Here is a 23,023-nt window from a genome sequence, read left to right on the forward strand (position 1 = left end):
CACAATTTTTTTGCTGCATACAATTTTCATTGTGTTGCTTTTTATGTAATCATTTACTACCCTTGACTTCCCATATGTTCCTTTTTTTTGCTTAAACGTTTTTTCGTCCTAAATGATTTCGGCTTATATATTTTATCGGCCAACTAAACTAGTTTTAGGTCTTTCGAGGGAATCATAAATTATATGCTTTGCTCCGGATCGCTTAGAATGTTGAAAATTTTACATTAAAACTTCATTAAACGACGTCGAATGCGTTTCTGAACGTGTTTTCCACAAATAGAACATTCCAGACAACGTTATGAAGTTTTGGTGGTAGTTTCTTCTATTTTTTTTTTCGTTTTCTCCTTTCCTGTCTGCTAGCTTGCAATTCATTTTTTTTTGTGGTGTGGCAAGTGATGGGAAGCTTCGTTTCGCCTCTGTCCAAGAAAAACTGGCTTGAATATTTTTTCCTATTCAGATTCAGTTTTAAGTTCTCCGCTAGAAAAATGAGTATTGATTGGAATTGCTTCTGATTTTTAAAATTGATTTTAACTCATTTCTGCTAGTTTTTCTTAATACATGAAGCACAAATATAATATTTTTTAAGTTTCAATGAACGTAGTGGACACTTTTATATTAGTCGTGATGATTTTTGCGGTTTTGCGATTTCTTTTGAACTACTACTACTAATGCGTTTATTTTCCGTTTTACCATTGTGGCGGGGTTCGACATCCGGAAAGCGCGTAAACAATAGTTCAGTTCAGATGAGGGCATTCCAGCTGATAAATGGAGGATAACATATTTTCCATGCCATTCGATTAAGGCAGTCTGTGGATTTGAGGCCTAAAGTATTCAGGTCTCGTTTAACGCAATCGTTCCAGCGTTTTTAGGCCTTCCTGCTTGTCTTTTCTCCGTTGAACATGGCCATTACATCGTTTCGTCCACAATGCTGATATTCTGACCGATGATGCACGTATTGCGTCACTTTCAACGGAAATTATATCACCCAGATAGCAGAACTCTTTCATAGTATGCTTACAAAAATTACAGCTTATTGAATTGGCGCCGACTCCTGTCAAACAACAAGCGCATGGTTATTTTCCGGTTTTTTGAGGAATAGACTTTTGGCCTGAAATCAAATGCTTTTCTTATCCGCGCTGAGTTTTAAACCAAGTATTAAACTTCTCAATAGACTGGGATTCCATTTCAGCGGATATCACAAGGTCTTCTGCATATAGCATATCCCATGGTACCATGGAACGACAGTTTTTTGCAGCCTCTTCCATTACTGTTTTAAATGCCATCATTACTAAGAGCCGATCCTTGATGCACGCCTAGTTTACTTTTGAAGTAATCGCTGCATCCTTGGGGCCGGCGAACTCAGATTTTTGGAACTCTCTGTTGCCTCGGAGCCATGTACTACTTAGGTACAGCTTGAACAAGTTTGTTTTTCAATATTTTTTAACACTGGATATTGTTTCTCACGTCTTTCTTTTAATTGAACTGCATTCGAGGCAAACGTAACAAAGAATGACTTTTTTATTAATTTTTTTGACCGGCTGCCGTGCTATTTTTGCGTTGTATCGCAAGTGGTCTGAAGCTCCACTTCGCCTCTCTGTTTTGTGAGGGTTAATTTTTGTGAGGGTTAATTTTTGGAGCTTTTTGGCAGAGGCTGGAAACTGAATCTTTTCAGTATGATTTATTCAAGCGGTTTGCATTCGTAATATAACATCTTTATTTTTTCAGATGTAATTGTCTGTCTGTTGTCTAAGCTTGTTAACTTGAATTAACTGAACAAAGTTAATTGTCTCCTCTCATTATGCTACAAGGATGTTCTGCTACGTGCACTGACTCAGGCGAATGCACATCTCCTGAGACTTCATCTCGCTGCCAATGTACGAGTTTGTCAAGTGGTGTAGTACCTTACAAAAACCGAAGACTGACTGATTACTTCTTGCATGAAAGTAGGTCTCCCCCCGTGTTCGAGTGCCATGAAAGGTGTCCATGTGGTCCCAGCTGTCCATCCAGACTCACTCAGTTTATACGCCACTGGCCATCTCTGTACACCAAGTGAGGCAGTCAGTATTGTATCTCTCTTTTCATTTTTAAGTATATTAAATATGAATGAACTCTATTGTCCTATCTTTTTTTTTTGTCTTCGGAACAAGCGGTCGAAAGAGTTATTTCAAAACTTCTATCATATAGGTTTCATGTTTCGCCTTATTTTTTGACCGGGTAATTTAAGTGCCGTAAAAACAATTTTATAAAACATTTATTTGCCAATGTTTCATATTGGAAAAGCATGAACTTTTTCAACGTGTGTGTCAACTTAAACTTTGGTGAAAGATCATCTGAACTAACTTAATGATTTTGAAACAAATCAAATAAACCTTCAAAAACCAACTACTATAAATCTGTGAGAAGTTTTGTTTAGATTAGTTTCTTCGCAAGTGGGATTGGGCGTGTTCTCTTCAACCGCGATTCCTAAAGGATCTTTTGTGTGTGAGTACGAGGGAGCGGTAATCTCACACGATAAAGCAGTCAGTAGGATGGAAACGAACTGTGGAACCAAATCTCATAATTACGTCATCATATTCAAAGAGAATTATTCTTGTGACGACGATAAACTTACTAATAGGTGAGTTTAAATTTATGAACGATAGAGCATCTATCAGAGTGGAAATTTATTTTAATTATTTAACTTGCCAAATCAAGTGATTTTTAACCGGGAACTAAACTTTTTTCCTTAAAACAATTTTTCCTCGTAAAATTTTTCCGTTCAACAATTTTTTCCTGTAAATAACTTTGTTCGCAGATTGCAGATCACGTGCTGCCTGAGATTTTTTCATTCAACGTTCTATCTATAGAACAAAGTGTTGCTTTTTAAAGAAATTTAAGTACATTTGCGAGGGCAAGTGTCTTGTAGTCGGAAACAAGACTTTTTTCCCGTAAACAGCTATTCCTGCATATCTTCTATTCTTCTCTTCTCTGTACAAATCTTTTCTTTATGATTGAACCATAACATTTCGCAGGCTCCGTCTCACTTGGTCTAAAGATAATGCCGTCGCCTTTGCCCCCTAAGGTCTGGGGCTCGATTCTCGGCCGAACCTTTTTTTAATCGATTGGCATGCAATTGAAATATTTTGGGTTAAAATTGAATTGTCGGACTTGGTTTGTCTGCTCAAATTTTGTCGGCGTAGTTGCCTCATCACGGTTTTTGCTTGTGCTGTAAGCAACTTTCATTGGAGTTGCAAGTTTTTTTTTTCAATTTGTGTCTGCTCAAATATTGTCGGCTTTGTTTCCTCTTCGTAAGTTTTGTTCCGTTGCTAACTTAATATTCAAATTTCTGGTATAATGAACTTCTATCGAGACATACATGTTGGTAGACTTAGTTTTTCAACTTTTCATTTTTTCGACTTATGTTGCTCAAGTTTGTGTTGTATCACAAGTGGTGCGAAGCTCCGCTTTGCCGCTTTCTATGTTTTAACTTAAGTTTTGTGTTTTTCTTCGAAGACAACTGTAAGATCGAGCAACGTAGTATATGGAAGCACTTTGGTGTGGTTTGAGGCAAACGGCAATACAATCGTTCGCCATAAGACGATAAAAAACGCTTTCGGGACATTGAGAAGACCTTTTATGTCACAAAATAGCTTGATTGCATAATTTCAATTTTTTCAGTTGTTAAAACTAAAAAGACACTTAAGATCGAATACTAAAATAGTCGATGCAGTATAACTCGAACTATTTAACCCTATTAAATTTTAGCTGATTTCAACAATTCTCTGCAAAAAGCGATGTCTGTCAAAAAGCTGTCGAGAAAAACTGGTTGTAATAAATTTGGTTGTCAGACAAATTTAGAGCACAATAGGTTTTTAAGCCAATTTTAGTTTACAGGCTAATTTGGTTTAAACTGCAATTAATTACGAGAATTTGGAAATAGGAATTCTTTATTCATTACGCCTAGGCAAGTTCTCACAAAAGGAAATTAGTCAGGAGTCGAGTGAACGGCTGGACAAATAAGGTCTTTTCAGTCGTGATTAGGACTGCAAGCTAATTGTTTTTAAAAAAAAATTGATCGACATCGAAAATGAGGAGGAGCTTTGTTACGGGCGTGTCCCTTTGTTTTTTACGCCCAAAATCAGAATCCTCTAAAATTCATCGGGATGGGTCGAGTGATATATCAAATTTAAGCCCTTTCAGTCGTAGTTTGGACGACATCGAGAAATTTCCAAAAAGTTTTTCAAGGTATCGAGAAAAACCGGTTTGAAATTTTTGATTTTTCGATAAAGCGAGCGAGCAGTCTCATTTTAATTGCTCCAGTTAAACTAAGTTTTAGGTTTCAGATGTCTTTAATTTGATCTGCCTCTCTTATAAAGATTGTTTTTGCTGCTCGATTACATGTTTTGCCATCAAAAAAAACTTGTTCTGTTGGATTTGATTTGTCCGTGTTATTAACCAGTACGCAATGACAAAATCCTTGTCTCGCAAAAAAGGAGTTGACAAGTATCGACTCAACGCTTGTCTACCCAAGTGTTTTCGGCTTTTTCGCCAATAGGTAATTGACTCTGCATGCTTATGTATCGCAAGTGTTGCGAAGCTTTGCTTCGCATCTGTGTTAATTCTCACCTGTTATTTGGAGGCTTGTCAAAATGGCATTTTTTGCGCGATCTCTCAAAGTGGACTGCGCCCCCTCTCCCGAAAAAATTCACATTTATACGTTCAATTTATACCGTTCAATTGTTTGGTTGATTGGGAGCTTGTCAACTATTTCTTGGAACATATATTTTCTTGTAATTGCATTGAATTACTTTACATTAGACATGAAGGAAGGAGATGGAGACATTTATTTTCATAGGAGGTCACCTAACTAGATTGAGAGTGAAACTTTAAGGTCAATCTGTGTTGCGTTTCTTTCTGCTAACTAGCAATTGATAAGACTTTCCAATGCTTAGGAACAGCAATAATGTGGTAATGACGTGTATCGATGGAGCAGAGGAAGATTGTGATAGTAGTGGAGGTGATTGTGGTGTGTTTGGGTTTGGGAAGAGAGTGAACCACTCTTGTGATCCAAACCTTCTCCTGGTTCCAGTCCGAGTGGACAGTGAAATACCCCATATATGCATGTTCGCAGTGAGGGATATTCAACCGCACGTAGAACAACTCTGCTACAGCTACAGGTTCATAGCATTCAAAAAGTCGAATGTTTAGACAATGTATACACGAGGGACAAGACGAACCTACGAGCTGTTGAGCTCTATACGAAGACCTGCTAACTTTTTGGTATCTTTTTTTTTGAGTTGGGTATTAGTGCTTCAAGCTTCAATTGATCATGAAAGATGACCAAATGTAGGAACATAGTTCTTCTTATTTTGTTTCTTCTTTTTTTTTGTTTTCGCTCAGTTAGCGTCTACTGAAAGTATTGCCGTCTTTGTGGTCACTCGTTCGGTAAAAGCTTATTTAATGCTGTTGGTTATGTGTCATGACTGTTTTTCTGGTATTGATTTTTCACCTACAAAATTTTTTATTTTATCAGTTTAATTTTTCAATGTTTTTCGAGTATTTTTTGACTTTCGAGTGGTTTTATAATATAGCTTTCATTTCCGTACTGAGATGAAATTTTTCAGCAGTGGAGCACGGGAGGTGTCCTTGTGTGGGAAAGTGTGTCTCTGTGGAGCAGAGAATTGTGTCAAGTTTCTACCCGAAGTCATTAGATGAACAGAAGAGATAATACAAGAGAAGACGTAATCAGGAAGGAAAGAGGCGGGCAACGAAATTGTGAGGACCGTGACGCTCTCTTGATGGAGGCTGGTGTTGCGAGTGAGATGCACTGGTATTTTGTAAACAAGCTTCCAAAGGGACATTCTGGATGGTTTTTCAGAGTTCTAGGATATATCGAATGGAAGAAAAAAGCGGCTGCTGCTGGTGATGATCAAGTTTCAAATGAAGCTGCAACTTGCAATGCCAAGAGCTGTCTGGAATGGGTTTAACTATGTGGTTTATTATTCTGAGGGGAGATAAGCTGACAATCCGCAGTTTAGCCATCTCAGTCAGGGGAAGATGACGAAGAAAGAGGAAGGAGACGACTGCCCATTAACATTTAATCAACAAAACCAACACAGCCTGCACGCAGAAGCCACCAATCCACACCACTCAAACCAATTCCAACCGGCAGATGACACAATATAACTAACATACAGCAATCGCAGCGCCATACCAAAGTGGTCTATAAACTCCGCAGACATTAAGCACGCAGCCTAGCAAATAAGTATCCATTCAATAAAGCACAGAGACAATGTTAATTCTTTTATCAAACATCTGAACTCACTGCAAAACAACCACTTTCCTCAAAACTGATCCTCGTTGAGACCAATTGCAATTGTGAGCACATAATCAAACACCAATTCCTAGTCTTCTTTTTTGAAAAATATAGTGAATTTATTTTTACTTTAAACTGCCTTTTCTTCATCGAGGCTGGAAAGCAAAAAGTGAAAAAATAAAGCTCTAAACAACTTCATTCGGAACGAAGTTAGGTTTGCGAAGAATTTCCAGGTCGAAATGATTTATCACAATCCAGATAGAATTAGGTTAATAGTTTGTGACGCCTAATTTATGACGCCCCTGCTGTTAATTTGCACCAATTTTCAGATTGTGTAGCTCAACTCGCCTTGTTTATAAACCCTTGCGATATCTATTTGGCTTTGTTAGCTTAAACTGCTCGGATATTTCAGACCTAGATGATGTTCATCGCAATGCGATAACCTCAAGTTATTCGTTACCGAAAACATTTTCACTTGAACATTGGACATTATGTGAAGAGGCTGAGGCTCCGTTTCAATCGCAATATTATTTGCATCTGAGTCACAAAGATTATGACTTCCAACTTTGCGACGGGTGACCAGGAGTTGTCGCCCAAACAGGATTGCCAATTGAGCGCCGATGTCTCTTGTAGCCAGTGTAGGTTAACGGCGGCCCAGGGAGTGCTGCTTCTCTCTCCGGCCCATCTGGACCCCGACCAGAGCCAGGAGTGTGAATGGGGCGATGATATGAGGGAATCCTTCGCATTCGTAGCCAGTGCTCCCACTGTGTTACCTGAATGGATTCGGGAGCGCCTGGAACTGACAAACTGGACCAAGGGAAAATTGTACTGTCAAAAGTGTCAGCTCCATATAGGTTCATTCAACTTCACAAACGAGATGAAATGTCTGCATTGTAGACAGACGTTCGGGTCTTCGCTTTACTTTCTCTGTGGCAATGTCAGCATTACCTACTGCAATATAAACAACAATTCACTAAACTCTCTAGGTGCAAGTACAGGCACCACCAGCAGCTCCTGCGCACAGCCTATTCCCTGTCCAAGTAGTCTAGCAGGAACGGCTAGTAGCAGCGGGGGGTTTTTCCATCCTAGTCACAATCCTTCGTTTGTGAATCAGAACGTCTCCCCTCTACATGACCCTTTCCACCCAGAGTCTCCCACTATCAGTACTCTAAATTTAGCGACGGCTGATGCGGATACGTTTGACCAGAACTACGACCGTATCTGTGCTGAACTGAGTCTCATCATAGACCCTCTCCATCCTGACAACTTACGCATATCTTCCGAGGGAGCGTTGCCGCCGCATGCCTTGCGGCCAGTGAGGTCATCTCCTAACAGTCTAGTTTCGATGGGTAGCAACGATACTGATGCAGTAGCAGACGAAACGGGCGAAATTATGCTTTCCTCTCGCTTCCTCGCAGACTTCGACTCTGATCATTTGACATCGCCTGAATTATCCTCCATTCGCTCCTGTTTCCCCACTAGCGACCTGAAAGTCGGATCCTCGCATCAAAGGAGACATAGCATATCCATGTCCAATTTCGAAACGAATATGAGAACTTTAAATGATGAACAATCCACTACTCAGCAGCAAACAATAGGAAATCATAGTACAGGCATTAACACTGGTTCATTTTTTGTGTCAACACACGAGACTAATTTGAGCCAAATCAATCGAAGACTCCGTCGTAATGCGGACTGGACTTTCAGCGCTTCCAACTCACCATCTTCGCTCCGAAGACCTCTTGGACATCCCCGAATGCTGGCGAGCGCAGACATGGCGCCTAGAGGCGCAACAGTTATTCGATCCACCTCTGCTGCGACATGTTCAAACGAAAGTCCAAGTAGCTCCGACGAGGAGTTTTATTGGACGGATTTAGCACGGGAGCATCAATGTCCGATCTGCTTAGACATCATGTACTATCCAGTGAGTTGCAAGCCATGTCACCACAAATTCTGCGGCTTCTGTCTTAAGACACAGGCATGTGAGAGTGTGGCTACGACCACCAAGTGTGCAGTATGTAGGTCTTACATCCACCACGTAGTAGAATTGACAGACTTGGCGGCAAAGCTAAAAGAATGTTTCTCCAAAGCCTACCGCAAACGATCGAAGCAGATGCAAACACGCGGCAGTTCTACCTTTGCTACCACCACAGTTGTAGGGGGATCCTCTGGTGGCGGACCCTCGGTTGGTGTCGGCAATTTGGACTCGTTGCCGTTTCCAGGCTTCCACGCTGGGAAGAACTCGTACCAGATCTGCTGCTGCATAGCCTATATCCATGCCTCCAAGCACAGGAAGAAGTACATGGCCATTCTACAGGCACTGCTCTACTTCGTGGTGATCGGACTTCCCATCTTTACTCTGATCATAGCCACCGTCTTCTCACAGTGACAGTCGCCTCCACAGCTGTGAAAGGAAAACAGTACAGCACGAACAACAAGATCAGCATCAACAGAAGCATAAATGGAATGAAGTTAGACTCCAGTTTCAACCAATCAAGGGCAGTGAATGAGAGGGATGGGAATATGGATTGGTGTTATTAGTTGGTGACAGTGATGAGAGAAAAGTAAACTCAAAATCAAATGATTTTTTCCACAATCTCCCATTTTCATACTTAGTTTTAAGGTCAAGATGTGGTGGCATGATGTCATAGGATTAGATGGTAAATTGACTATTTGTTGAAGTGAGATCAGATAATGTATTGTAGTTTAGTTTGTTGTAGTTGTACACTTCGAGCTCATATTCCCTTTGCCCAAGTTTTTCTGAAAGAATTTTCTAAGCTAAGCCCATTAAGAAGTTCCATAGAAAGTTAAGAACTACTCAATTATATTTATTCTACTCAAAAAAGAACTACTCAAAAATATATTTTGAAAAATAATGATGCTTTTCAGTTTTCTTTTTACTTCTGGTTTTAGGGAAATGCAGTCGTCTATTTTCAGCAGTCTGCTTTTATTTAGTCAGACGCCTCTAGTGTATTTTGTTCGAAAATTGTAATTAATGTGGTGTGCGATTCAACTTGGGCCCGGGGAACTTGTGCTCCTCTGCTACGATCGTTCTCCCTTTTTGGAGATCCATGTGCTGTGATATTTTAGTTTAATTATTGGGAAGAAATGACAACGAATGCCGCCATTCGATCTTTAAGTGGTTAGATAGAACAAAGAGTACGCAACTTAAATTTTAGACTTAATTAATTTATTCACTTGTAGAACCGAATTATTTATGTATGTTAGGTTTAATTCAGAGATTCATTACATTCTTTAAATTCAATTTTCAGACAGTTTTCTTCTGCGTGATTCAAAGTGAGGTCAATAAGGCTATCCAACTCGTTTTTCGAGCTTTTAGGGTCAAAAATCAAGTTTTTTTCCAATTTTTAGGTTTCTTTAACTTCCGATACGGCTGTTATTTATTGTTGTATACTGTAAACGAGTGCATTTTTTGTGCAAAATAGAGTCAGCCAAAAATTGAATCAGGTTGGTCTGAGGTGTCTAATTCGGCATATTCCGAGATGCTGACGAGACTTTGAAAGTTGAAAATCATATCTATGACTACGCTTATAAGATTTAATGAACGAATTAAATGTTTAAAACAAACGAAATTGAGTGATTTTCACTTATTTAGTATAAGTAGTTTTATTTGAGTTGTTTTAAGGAAAAATCTTAAAACTTGCTCAAGTCGAGCTTCTATGTGTTGTTTAGTTGACTTCTCATTTATTTCGAAATTCTAATTATAATTTATAGCGCAAAATTATCACCAGAGATTTTACTGAGCTTTTTCTATTTATAAAGTGTAAAACACCGATGATTTAAAAAAAAATTGCCGACGTGATAAATTTTTTTCTATTAAGCTCGAAAAGTTCCTCTTGGAAAAATAGTTGGCGGCCTATTGTTCGTCAGCTTATTAAACGTCCATGAAAGAATTGAATGCACTGATTTAGGATGCGTAGTTTTTTGTTTCAGGAAAAAGTCTGGTAAATTGATGACGGTCGAATTTTTCGCGGTTTGACTTATGGTGTCTTTTAAATTTCTATTGGAACTCGTTTTGTAAAATGAAGGCAAAGTTTGCTCCAATTACTAAAATTAAGAATTACGCAAAAATTGTGAATGTCTGAGCTGATAAAAGTGTCCATTACACTAGCCAGCAGCGTAGTGTATTAGTACGAACCTTCTTTTTGCGTCAGTGGCTGAGTGGCTAGTGCGTAAGACTCGTAATCGCTAGGTCGCAGATCGAATCCGAGGCGTAGCCGAATTTTAACTAATTCGAGGCTTATTTCTACGTTTTCTTATTGCACTTTATAGAGCTGCTTTTCATCGCTAGTGTTTGTGATTTTCTAACTTTGCTCGCAAATGAGTGTTCTCTTATTTGGTGGCATTTTTGCTATAATCACGATCTGTAGTATTGAAAATTTCATAGCATCTGTTCTCTGCTTTATTTGTGGTTAGTGCTTGTGATTTATTAAGCGTCCGTGGTTGAGTGGTTAATGCGTTTGACGCATGATCGCAGATCGAATCCGAGGCGTAGCCGAATGGTTTTTTTTTTACTAATTCGAGGCCTATTTCTACTTTTTCTTATTGCACTTTATAGAGCTGCTTTTTGTCGTGTTCTCGCTAGTGTTTGTGAAGCGCAGCTCCGCCTCGGTGTTAAAAATGTTCCCTTATTTTGAAGCACTTTTGCTATAATCACGATCTGTAGCATTGGAAATTTCGTAGCATCTGTTCTCTGCTTTATTCGTGGCTAGTGTTTGTGATGTATTCGTGGCTAGTGTTTGTGATGTATTCGTGGCTAGTGTTTGTGATGTATTCGTGGCTAGTGTCCGTGACTAATTGTTTAGTGTGTGATACTCATAATATCTAATCTCTAGACCCATAATCTCTAATCTATAATCTCTAGAGACTCAGGTCGGAGATGGAATCCGAGATGTAGTTTGAGGCTTATTTCTACTTTTTAGAGCTGCTTTTTGTCGTGTTTTGGCTAGTGTTTGCGAAGCACAGCTTCGCCTCTGTGTAAAAGGATGCAAACTCCACTGTTGAACAGAAAAGCATAAAGGTCTCGAAAAACGTGATCAATTTCTAGTTTTGAATGTGGAATTTTATTTTCAGTTTTCCCAGCGGAATGAAAAGTTTACTTATTGATCCAGTTATCTCAAATTGGTTTAATTTTATTTAATCTAAGAAGTCAATAGTGTTTTGTCCAGGAGGTTCGGAGAGCTTAGTTGAAGAAGTTCAAAGTGAGTATTTGTTTCTGCTAACATGCGTTCATTGATTCTTTTCCAACTGTCTGTTGGCTATGTTTGAAAAAGCGCCAATCATAAAAGATAATTGAAATTCAAAAGGCTTTGACGTGATGTAATTTTTGGGAATCGTTTCGATGTTTTGCTGTAATGGTGCAGGTAAGAGAGCTCAAGGAATTTCATGCTTGCCATAATCGAGTTGTTTGAAATCGGGATTTGATCTGATTTCAATTGTTTAGTTATTTGAAAAACAACCGATCATTCACAATGCTTGAAAGTTCGCGCAGTTTTTTATGATCTAGCAGTTTTTCCAAAATGTTTCCAAGAAGTTCAAAATGTTTAAAACAGTTCACTCGGTCTCAAATCATTCTCTAACTGTTTTGGGAATTATTTTCCACTTTCAATAAGTCTTTTTGGAGTGAAATTTCAATTTATTTTTGCTTGAAAAAATTGCAAAAAAATTTAAAAAAATTAATTGAAAAGAATTTTTCGATTTTTCCAAAAAAAAGCAGTTTCCGAAAAATGCGTTGCTACCTATACAGCGGCTTTTGTTTCTCATTTAACAACGTTGATTCAAGTTTGGATCTTACTTGCCGGCGAAAGGCATACGATAATCCAGTTAGCTGAAATTTGGCAATTTTGAGTGAGTTGAATATCAAAATTTATGCATGAATGGGGAGACATTCTTAGCTACGTCAATTGGGAGATTAGAGGAAATCAGCGAGAACCATGATTTCTTTTCAAGAATGGTCTAATTTATTTCAGATATTTAAGGATCAATTTGCGCATTGTCGTAGAGTTCCTTTCATTTAGATGGAAAATTCTGATTTTTTTTCTTAATTTGAAAAATATCTGAATTACGGTTATCTATCTAACTATCTATATATCTATCTATCTATCTATCTATATCTATCTATCTATATCTATCTATACTATATTTAAATGCTAGTGACAGCTATCCCCCATGTTTAAGCATAGAAATTTTGCATGTTAAACGAAAGAATTTTTTCATGTTTAAGCTATATCATATATTGCAATGCTTAAAAAACAATTATTTTTCCGCAAGTTCATTAATTTTTCAGTATTTTTTTTGAGGCCAAATTAAGTCTGTCTGTCTGTATACCTGCTTTTTAAATTAATTTGACTATCTCCAATTTGGTTTCGACGATTCAGTTCAAAATAGTGCTGTCAAACGGTTGTCTCCAATCTTTCTTTCTCTATCTGTTTTTTCTATCCTTCTTTTTTTAAATAACATTTTTAGATCACTTTTTATATCGCTTTTCTTATATCACATTTTTCATATCACTTTTATATCACTTTCTTAACATCACTTTTTTATATCACTTTTTCATATCACTTTTTTAATCACTTTTTTATATACTTTTTTTTAGTTTCACTTTTTGTATCACTTTTTCATATCTATCTATTATACTTTTAAATACGGGCTTCACTATCTCGCCACCTTTAAGCTTTTTCAACGAAATATTTCTGCATAATTAACGAAAAAAAATTTCACGTTCAAGCTATATCGTATATTGCAATGGTTCAGTTTTTTTCTCAATTTTTCAGTTTGATTTCAGTGGCTATTCCGCCCAGTTTTAAAAAAGCAGCCAAATAGTGGGATGCTGTCAGAGTTCACAAAGTGGTTTTAAATTTGGTGTCCAATTAAGAATGCTCAATACTTTTTAGTGTACGAGATACGAAGATTTTTGATTGTTTTTCAAAGATTTTCAGAAAATTCAAATTACAGAATAAGTTAGAAAACTTGAAGTTCCCAACCCTGTAGCTGGGTGCTATCAGAGTACTTTCAAGGATGATCAACCGTCGTCTACCCAGGTTTTGTCTGCTCAGTATTCGCTTAATTGCCCTTGCGATCAGCAAGGGTTTTGCAATCTACCAGACTTTTCCCATAAACCACTTTGTCTACAGGTCTCATTGGACTCCTGGTGGTACCTTGGCTCATAAAGAATTCAAATTTTGTAGTGTCTCTTGTAGACCTAACCTGGTGGTAAAGAATACACCTGAGAGGGCATAGGTCTTGGGTTCGAATCTGACCGGGGCCAGTTTTTTTTCAAACTGTGAATATTCCGGTTCAAACAAATTTCGTTCTATGATTTATCTGCTTGTTTTGTCGGCTTAGTGGCCACATCTAAGAATCGTTTATTTAAGCTGTAAACAACTTTCGCTGCAGTTACTTGTAGCGTTTTAAGAATCCGGCAGAATTGAAATTTGCTTTTCGCATTGGTTGTATTTTACCAGCTGGATTTGTTAAAATTTCATTTTTTTGTTTTTGTCTTTTTTATCGGCTGAATAATTTTCGGCCTAATTAATACCAACATTGTGGCCTGTTATTGCATCGTTTTGACTGGAAAAAGTTTTGTGCGCGTAAGAGTATGTTGTGATGAAAAAGGGGACTTAACATTTTTTATGTTTATTTATAAGTTAGAATGTTTTTCGTCATAAAGGGTTTCTGCTCAGGTATTGTCGGCTTTCATAAATAGAACTCAATCAACAGTTTGGCGCATCTGGCGTATACGTATAGGTAAAACTACTGCTTGAGACAGCAAAGGCTTGCGGTTCAAATCAGGCCGGGCCTTTTTTTGCAAACTCGAGTTTTTGTGCTTTTTCGGACCACTGTCCGTCTGTTTTTTTTTGTCGGCATAGTTTCCGCAGCTCGGTGGTTCAGCTTTATTCCAAGTTGCTGTAACCCCCATGCTTGAGACGACAAAGCCCGGGAGTTCGATTACAGTTGAGACCTGTTTTTTTTGCAAAGAGAATATTTTGGCTAATTTAGAGTATTGTCTGTCTGCTTGTTTTTGTCTGCTGAGTTCGGCAGAAAGGACTTCTTTTGAAAACTTGGCTTCGTTATAGCATTCTCAAAGCTCTTTATAGTGTTTCCAACGGTGTAGAAATTTTTTTCCGTTTGATTTTAATCATAGTCCTTCATATTTCGCAAGTGGTGCGAAGCTGAGCTTAGCCTCGGTGTAATTTTTGAATTCATCAACATATAGTGATTTATTACGTGAACAAACTTCATCCACTCCCATTGTATCGCCTTTTAGAAGTTTTGAAATATTTTTTCTAGAGTTGGTGCAGGACCAATAAATTGACAAGATAGTAGACCACAAGACAATTAGACGACATATTTCCTCCTCATTTTGGTATGAAATTCAATCTAAATATCGTTTTAGCTTCATTGCTACTGAACAATTGAAATATTTGCAGTGAGGTCATTTTGCAGCATTTAAGCTCTTCACATTGTCCTGAAAGCGTTTTTATTGTCTTGTGGCTGTCGATTCACTTGACTGTCTCCTCGGAGTACAACGAAAAGGCTTTATACAGTGCTGATTTAAATTATCCGGATAAAACGCATTAAAACGCGTTTTTCTTAAATTGGGTTTGATTTTGACCCGACGAAAACAAAAATTCCTTAGAATTTAAGCAGAATTAATTAAGTGCAATTTATTTTGCGAAATTCAGGCACAAAAATTTACTCCAAAATTGCTTCTTTTACTCAATTAATAATTACGCCAAAACTACTTGGTCGATCACTGATAACAAAGTCTCTTACATAGCCCAACTTACTTTAAGAAGGGTACATTCTCCACAAAATTGCCCAAATTACTTAAAAGTTGTTTTTAAATAAAAAGTTGGTGTTTCATAAAGTAAAATGACGTGTTTTGTCTATCAAACAAAAATCAATTAAATTGTACAATGTTTTTGGAGAGTATGCACTTATTATAGTATGTTGAGCTAAGTAAGAGGCTCACTTTTATATAATTATGTCCGTGATCGGCCAAGCAGTTTTGGCGTAATTTTCGATTGAATAATAAGGCAAAAATAATCCATTTTTGGGATAAAATTTTAGGCCCGAAAATAAATGGCGTCAAATTAATGCTGCTTAAATTCTAAGCAAATTTTTGATTTCATCATTTTAACCTTATATCAACCCAATATGAGAACAACACGTTCAAATATCTAGTTAAATGCGTTTTTGTCCGGATAAATTAAATCAGCGTAGTATAGTACCACGCTCGAATCTGCGTTTATCTTTGTAAGTGCCTGAAGTTTTTAGGAAAATCCACTACACAACGTAGTTTTAACTTCTATCGGGGTTGGTCTTAAAATTAATTTAACAAATGGTTACAATTTTTTTCTAAGCAAACATTCACATTTTTGAGACTTTTTTTCTTTTCTATATGCTAACTTTTCTTTTGTCATATGAAGTTTTCTGTTCTCATGCAAACGCGTTACATGCCTAATTACCTCTCAGTGAAAATAATGGTAGCACACAATGTCCCGAGCACTATTGATTGAAGTGAAAAACTTCATAATTTATGAAAACGAAAAAAGTTGTTTGTTTTAGTAGGCCGAATTACAATGAGCGAATTAGATAACAATTGCAAGAATGGGAGATAATCGTAGAAGTGGGCGAAAGAGCTGTCTTTAAGCAAATTTTGTGAAATTCAATATGAAAAGCCGAAAAGTTCAGACATTTTTGAATGATTGTTTTTGCGATGTTGTGTTGATTTTCGTGTTCACCTTTAAATGTGTTGACTTTGTGTTGACCTTCAAAAGTTTTTCGCGAGGACTAGACAAAGATTTCTTTGCTCTGACATCAACTCAATTCAAAAAATGATTGAAGTTAATCTTTTGTTTCAATTCCTAGTTATTTTTCAGTCAACCACCTTAGGAAAAGTTGAACTGGAGCTCACTTTATCATGACGAGCGCATTAAGCTATGACAATATTGCAAGCGCCCACCTCGCAAAATGCAGCGCACGTGCTATTTAAACCCATAATCATCTGATGGCTGGGCACCATCACTAACGAATACGCCAAAACGCCACAATAGTTTTTTTTCAAGCAAAGATCTAATTTTGCTTTTGCTTTCTTATAAACGAAACTGAGAAAGAGTAGGGAAATCGCATTTTATTTGGGTTTTTAACATGGTAATTTTTCAATCTTAATTTGATTTATTATCAAAACAAGTATTAGTAATTAGACAGCGGTTGTATAGTGGTACAAATGAGGGATCTACTTAACGATTAACCCCGCCCCTTTTTAAGAAAAAAGGCGGTAATTGTAAGTTGATCGAGTTTGTCGAATTTTCGACCAATCAGAATGCAGCGAGAGTAGAGCCAACATGAATTTCTAGTCTATGCAGCGGGGGCTTGAAACTTGTCGTGTTTTGCATGTTTTAGAAGTGCAGCTTCGCTTTTTCTGATATCACTGTGATCGAAGATTTCTAGCATTTGCGCTGAGGTTTTTTGGAGTTGGTGGTGGTTAGCTTCCCATGTTTTCCAGTTTATTTTCATTTTTGTGCGATTAGTGAGGTTTTCTAAGGAGTATACTTGCGGTCTGAATGGTAAGCCTTTGGCACTGCTTGAAACAACTTTAGATTTACAATCTGGACTTGAAGAGTGCAGAGGCTGTTTTTCATTTGAAGACGAGAGGAGCGGAGAGTGGAGTGGAAACGAAACTAGTTAGGCTGCTTGTGGTGCATTTAGTAGAGTCAGTCTAATTTTGAACCAAACGCAAGATTTCGTCTTTCTTTCCAATTGTGTTGTCATACGACCTAACTGTTTCATTTGACTGCTGTTGCAGAAGCAGTTCTTAATGTACTAATGTTACTTTTCCCAGTGGAAATAATCTGTCAAATTGGGCCACTTTTCATTTCCGACTTTTAAGTCCTGAAGCTCGTCTGCTCTGCTCTGCTCTGAATTTGACATAAGGTTTAGTTTCACCATGGCTGCTTTCATTCTCCAATTTAAGTTTGATTTGCTTCAAGCTCTTAATTTGAAAGTGTCTGATTTCGAAATTAATTGAGACCGTTTTCCACTTACCACTTCTCGGCATTTCGCCCAAATTCGCCTTCAAATTTGAACTTAGTTATTAGATTATTCCATTGACATTTGAATGACGTTTTTATCATTGACTCATAATAGAGAAGAGGTTCTAATTGTCGATCGTGAAAAACAAACCGACAAAATGAGTTGTCAGGACTAATGTACCAAGGGTCTTTTGTTTTTGTTGTAAGCATTTTGTGATCCGATGAATACATGCGAGTCAATTGAATCCCACCCAGTAGAAGTTATTAACGTTAAAGTATCTGCTACTGTAGCCTCTGAGTTCTAAGTTTGATCTTGTGCTTCGATTTGTAGCACGAAAGTGATACGAATTGTACTTCGAATTGTAGCAGGTATCTATTACATCAAATTGATCTAATTTCAATTGATTTCAACATCATCAATTTCGTTCTACTTCTCTTCGCAACTTTTAAATGCGATTGATGTGTTAGCTTTGAAACTAGTTAGTAACGGTGTTCATGTTGGACTGAGGATTAGACTTAGACATGTCAGTACGGACGCAATGGTCTATGGTGCAGATGAGAGACAACAAATCCCAGACAAGTTCTCGAGTGAGTTGAGATTGCGGGTTTGCCCCGGGCAATATGATCTGAGACCTGGTCGCATTGACTTTACCTTGATGATTAAGATGCTATCATTCTTACCGTCGCAATCACCACTGAATACACCATTACACGTGAACACAATCGTCTTTTAGTCCCTGTTGGATCACTTGCATTACCAATTCATTCAAGGACAATATATCAGAGTCTTTAGTTCATAATAGTGAGTGTCCCTCTCGTTTCGGTCATCGTCTAAAGTGTTTCATGTATGTACTACACCACGCTGTATTATAATTTTATGAGTTCACTTTTCAATCGGCTGTGAACAACTTTGTGATAAATTGGTTGATTTGATATCATTTGAATCGAGTTTGTTTAGTAGTTGATTAAGTCAAACTTGATCCGACCGCCGATCTTTCTCATTGGTCTTGTCCTGACTAAATTTCAATTAACACAATCGTTTGATTTGTAGTGTTATTGTGTTTTGTTGAATCAATCGACGAAAACGAGAAATGACTGCAAACCACAGCTGCTCTGAGTTGATTGCCTTTTAATTGTTACCAACGCACTTGATAGCATCCATCTTCTGAATTGATTCCATCTCAATATATATGGTGGTTAAATTTGCAGTTCACCAAGTGTCACAAAAGTTAACTTTCACTTCATCAAACCTAAAGTCCTCTTGAGAAGTCCTTGGAAAGCCCTTTTGATGCTGTCATAGATTATTGTTTACATGGGAAGTGAACCAAAGTTCAGTTGACTTACCCAATGGGCCTTCATGTTCATAATTTGTCTTAATCATTCTTTGCATTTGATTGAATTCTCAAATTTGCCACATCTGAATTGCAAATACTACTGAGAACAATTAGCCGTTAGATCCTGTCAACATCTGCCTGTGTTAGTTGAGTTTAGGTTGATTATTCTAAATGGGGAATAAGAAAAAGAAGAGACGCAATACGCTTACCTCTTTTAGTGCCAAAAATGAGTATTCCAATCACCAGCATCCCATTTCGAAATATTCACCCAAGTCCATTCTAAGACGATCATCGGCAAACAGATCCAACAGTTTAACAAGGAAGTCATCTTTGACTCCACTCGCTTTATGGAAAGGAAGAGGCACGTCTGCGAAGCTGCAAAACCATTCGGACACTGATTCGGATGAGAATGACTTGAAACCTAGAGACTTCAGTTGGACACCTCTCGCTCCGACTCCCCCTTCGGGAGCGCCTACCTCTATTCTTCCGTCAACCCCCCGCGCCAGCTCATCAAATGAAGAAAATGGGGACGATCAAAGTAGTTTGGGAACAATTAGAAGAAACAGCAGTGCAAGCAGTGGGAAGCGAAGTGGTTCAAATCAAAGTGGTGCCTTATTTTCCCTTCTTCCACGTCTGTCCCTGAGGGAGATCAAAACAGTTGTTGATAACGTGAACAGCCAGAGTACGATGACGTCATCTCCGATAACGGTGTCTCCCGTGGCCTCTAAAAGTGAAGTGACAACGGGTAGTGCAGTTGGGGAAGATAGATGCCTGGATAACTTATCAAGAGGGCAGGGGGATGATACTTATAGAGAGACGTCCTTATTAGCATTGGATGCGCCGATTGCTGCTGCAGAAGAAGACTTGTCGATTAGTTTAGATATCAGTGTACCTATGGGAACGGGTTCCTCCTCTGAAGCCACTCTCGTGGGGGCTGGGCGGGTCAACGAAGAGGTGGATGACTCAGCGGAGGACACTGACAACGCCCCTTCGTTGAGTGCAGATGACGACGGAGATAGAGCACTTGTCATGAGTGACTGTAACAATACCGATGAAGGTAATTCACATACTATTCCTTTTTAGACATGTTTCAAGTACGCAGTAATATTATTGAGTGCTTATGATTAACTAAATGTTCTCTTATCTAGAGTGTCTCTAAAATTAGGGCAAAATTTTGCTACAAATCTTATTAATTTTTGCATTTTCACTTTTCATTTGGTTGTTTTGCTTTGAACTGAGCTTTCAGAATTATATTTACACTGGATCTCTAAAGACAATCGCCCAAAGGACACCTTAAATCTGAAACCAGCTCGAATTGTATAGTAAGGAGATGTTGGTAGGGGTTAGTTAATTATTGACGTTTTACGCAAGCAAAGCTAATGTGATAATATGAACTCCAACCTAAATCACAAATTTCGTTGCAATCTAAATATTGTTGCGACAAAATGTGTTCTTTTTTCCAACCTAAATAGCAAATTTTGTTGCGGTCTAAATATTGTTGCGACGAAATGTGTTCATTGTGATCAATAACCAGCTATTAAGTACAACCAATGCTAAGTATATTAACACAGACTATTATTTTACAAATAGCACCTTAGCTCAGGTATCACGGATCTGTAGCGTCGAGGTACGGAAGGAGACTCAATTTTGTAGGCTCAAAGTTTTACTCCTTCAGTTTTTCCCAGTAGCGTTATTGGTAATATTTTTGCTTGTGTATGCGAAGTGCAACTTCGCCTCTGTGTATTTATTTGTTCTGTTCAGATGACAAGACAGAGCCTCCTTTGGGCAGCAGTGATGACGAGGGAACTCTTGGACCTAACTCCTCTCAGGGATCTATCGAGTCCCTCAAAGACGACGATATACAATCTATTGCCTCAACTAATGTAGCAGCAAATTTTCTGTCGCCAGTCAAATTTGGACCTATCTGTGACGCTAATCATTCGCGTGGCTCTGGCGACCGCGTCATAAAAGAGGTCAATCGGTATAAACAAGAGGACAATTCAGTCAGTTCTAACTCAGAAGCATCATTGAGCGAATCATCTTGCGCAATCAGTGATAATGAAACAGATAGTGAAAAAGGTGCTACGACTGACAATTATGTGACAGCAGCCGAAGACAAAGACGGCTACACGACTTCGGCCAGTCGCAGGACCAATCCTTTCTTCAGCGCCAACGAAGCTCAGTTCCACTCGGCTTTGTCCTCGGCCGGCGAGGATGACTCGGACAACAGTGGTGCGTACGGAGCTGAAGATGGACGAAGAGTTACAATTACGAAAGAGCGCATGAACAACTTGCTCCTTGACAAAATTGGTAAGCAATCTCTTTGATTAACAAATAGGTCTATTTGTGCTATTAGATGATATCTAAAATCACCCACCTCCTCCACAAACACATATGTACATGCACAGGAGTGGAGTACGCATTAATGAATTTCCTAATGACCCTTAAAATTCATCCAAAAAGTCTATAAATAATGATTTTGTTGTATCCATCAGCAAGTATCCTTGAGTGATATGTACATTGCCAGGCTCGCGTTTTAAAATCTCTCACATTGAATTAAGATGACAGGGAAGAATAATTTAATTAGTGAAAGATAATTATAAAAGCGAAAACATTAAATCGATATAAGCCTTAAGATTTAATTTAAATATTAAAATTTAAAGGACAAATTAACAGCTGTCGCTCTTTGTAGCTGTCTCAAAGATATTAGCATCGTTTCTATCTTCTCAAAACTATCATTCTGTCCTGAGTGCCTTTTTCCAGCTCCATTTGAGAGAAACTGAACTGCTGCGGAAAATCTACAATTAATTGCCCCCAAATTAAATTTCCGTATCTAGATTTAAAATCTGCAGCATAGATTCGAATACGCAGTGTTAACTTTTGAGAGCCTTTGTTGGTCACGGAAAGTTTTTCAACTGTCCTGAAAAAGAGTCTCCATTTTCTCAGTTTCCAGCTCGCGAAAAGTGAACGATGCATCGTTTGATCTCTATGTTCAAAAAACTGTCTCTCACACAAGTTAAACAAGTTATTTCGAAGCTCTGATCATAATTGAATTCTGAGCTTGATTTCAGCTCTGATGTTTTACCAGAATTCGTCAAACTTTTCTGTCATTTATCGGGAGTAAGTGCATAGATGCACCGGAATATTGTTTCATCCCCGGAGCAGTCGACAGTTTTTACCTGGAAAAATTTTCAGGGATCTCCTTTCCATAATTGCACACAATCTCGTGGCAGCTCAAAATTTCATCTAGGATTGTGTGGCTGGCTTCTATTTCACTTAAGGAATCTTCGCATCCTTCTTTTGAAATGAGGTACAAATTGTATCATCGATAATCATTGCTACGTGGATTTTATCCGGGCTTCTAGGTGCATGTCTTAGTGTAAACATGTGTACATGCTGCTGTGTCAGCATCTCTTACTTTTGCTGTTGATATATGTTTATGTCATCGTATAGTTTAGGACCTTTGTGTGCTCATTTGTGGTAACTTGAGGAATTGGCGTTTTTGATTTCCATGTGCTGGCGTTGCATTGTTGCTTTGGTCGCTGCTGCTCGCCTTCCCTCCCGCTGAAGTATCCATTCATCGTTTTTTAAAGAAGCGTAAGGATTATGAAATGCGTTCTGTCATCTTTTCTTACTCAACACAGTTTTGACTTGTTTGTACAGCATCGTAATTAGTCCGAATTAGCCAGTATTAAGTAAAATGGCTGTTTTTACAGAGTGCACAAAGTTTTGCGTGAAGATACAAACTTTTAATTGCTGAATAGGGAATCAAATTGAGAAAGTTTTAAATATTAAAGTTTAAACAAGACTGCTCGTATCAGGGCGAAGCCCTGAATGTTCCGACTGCCTTTTAAGGTTTATGGAGCAGCAGTAATAACATTAAAAAATTCAATGAAATAATACAAAATGAAAATTTTTTTTCTTCTAAAATTTGAAATTTTTTATGAAAATCATCCCCCACACGCCATATAAAGTACAAATTGATAGATTTCGCTCCTAGTAACAAATCAATTATGGAAAATAAGCTTCCTTTTACCAATTTGGAACGATTTGTCAGGCGGATTTCATCTCCGCTTACGCGTTAATAGCGCGAAATATATCGCCGGTTAATTGTCCCAAATTGGCCAAAATGGCAATCTTTAACCCCCAATAACTTTTCGGAAAAGGATCACAGATGAAATATATTTTTTTCAAATTTAAGCTCAAGACAAAAATTCATTTTGACTGATAAAAAAAATCCCGTCAAAAAGGCTAGTTAAAAAGTCGAAATTTGGCTGAAGAAAAAAAACCCACCCCGAGCACAAATATTCCGGTACTTTCGTTACGAAAGTCGGAAC

General features: G+C 37.9%; 3 protein-coding genes across 10 annotated transcripts in view; all 3 read left to right on the top strand.

Moving 5' to 3' along the window:
- The first annotated feature begins 1,729 nt into the window (after positions 1–1,729).
- LOC134842665 (uncharacterized) lies at positions 1,730–9,127 on the top strand. Of its 6 annotated transcripts, none has more exons than XM_063859121.1 (4): positions 1,730–2,057; positions 2,414–2,617; positions 4,932–5,156; positions 5,604–9,127. In XM_063859121.1, exon 4 carries the CDS (start codon positions 6,849–6,851, stop codon positions 8,682–8,684), a length of 1,836 nt encoding a protein of 611 aa, XP_063715191.1. In that variant the 5' UTR covers positions 1,730–2,057; positions 2,414–2,617; positions 4,932–5,156; positions 5,604–6,848; the 3' UTR covers positions 8,685–9,127. The 6 variants fall into 6 exon arrangements, with proteins under 6 accessions (XP_063715191.1, XP_063715198.1, XP_063715184.1 ...); XM_063859128.1 differs by having other exon boundaries at positions 2,419–2,617; XM_063859114.1 differs by having other exon boundaries at positions 1,730–2,049.
- Positions 1,984–5,187, top strand: LOC134856747 (histone-lysine N-methyltransferase SETMAR-like). The gene is made up of 3 exons (XM_063873024.1): positions 1,984–2,057; positions 2,414–2,617; positions 4,932–5,187. Exons 1-3 carry the CDS (start codon positions 1,984–1,986, stop codon positions 5,185–5,187), a joined length of 534 nt encoding a protein of 177 aa, XP_063729094.1.
- An 8,066-nt stretch (positions 9,128–17,193) lies between the features above and the next one.
- The window catches only part of LOC134842702 (mucin-17-like), a 36,434-nt gene continuing 30,604 nt past the window's right edge, over positions 17,194–23,023 (top strand). The window contains exons 1-2 of one of the 3 annotated variants that reach the window (XM_063859160.1): positions 17,194–19,743; positions 20,448–20,996. In XM_063859160.1, the coding sequence (XP_063715230.1) occupies positions 18,858–19,743; positions 20,448–20,996 (1,435 nt within the window). In that variant the 5' untranslated portion in view covers positions 17,194–18,857. The remainder of the gene's footprint in view (positions 19,744–20,447; positions 20,997–23,023) is intronic. The other 2 variants (XM_063859169.1, XM_063859174.1) reach the window with 2 other exon arrangements.

This window comes from Symsagittifera roscoffensis, chromosome 1 (assembly GCF_963678635.1).
Source record: "Symsagittifera roscoffensis chromosome 1, txSymRosc1.1, whole genome shotgun sequence".
NCBI lineage: Eukaryota > Metazoa > Xenacoelomorpha > Acoela > Convolutidae > Symsagittifera > Symsagittifera roscoffensis.

Bases quoted from the DNA above. Each gene is read 5' to 3' on its own strand.
- LOC134856747 (XM_063873024.1), top strand. From the start codon at position 1,984: ATGTGGTCCCAGCTGTCCATCCAGACTCACTCAGTTTATACGCCACTG. The intron at 2,058-2,413 runs GTCAGTATTGTA...AGTTTTGTTTAG, and splicing joins TCTGTACACCAAGTGAGGCA to ATTAGTTTCTTCGCAAGTGG. The intron at 2,618-4,931 runs GTGAGTTTAAAT...TCCAATGCTTAG, and splicing joins GACGATAAACTTACTAATAG to GAACAGCAATAATGTGGTAA.
- LOC134842665 (XM_063859121.1), top strand. From the start codon at position 6,849: ATGACTTCCAACTTTGCGACGGGTGACCAGGAGTTGTCGCCCAAACAG.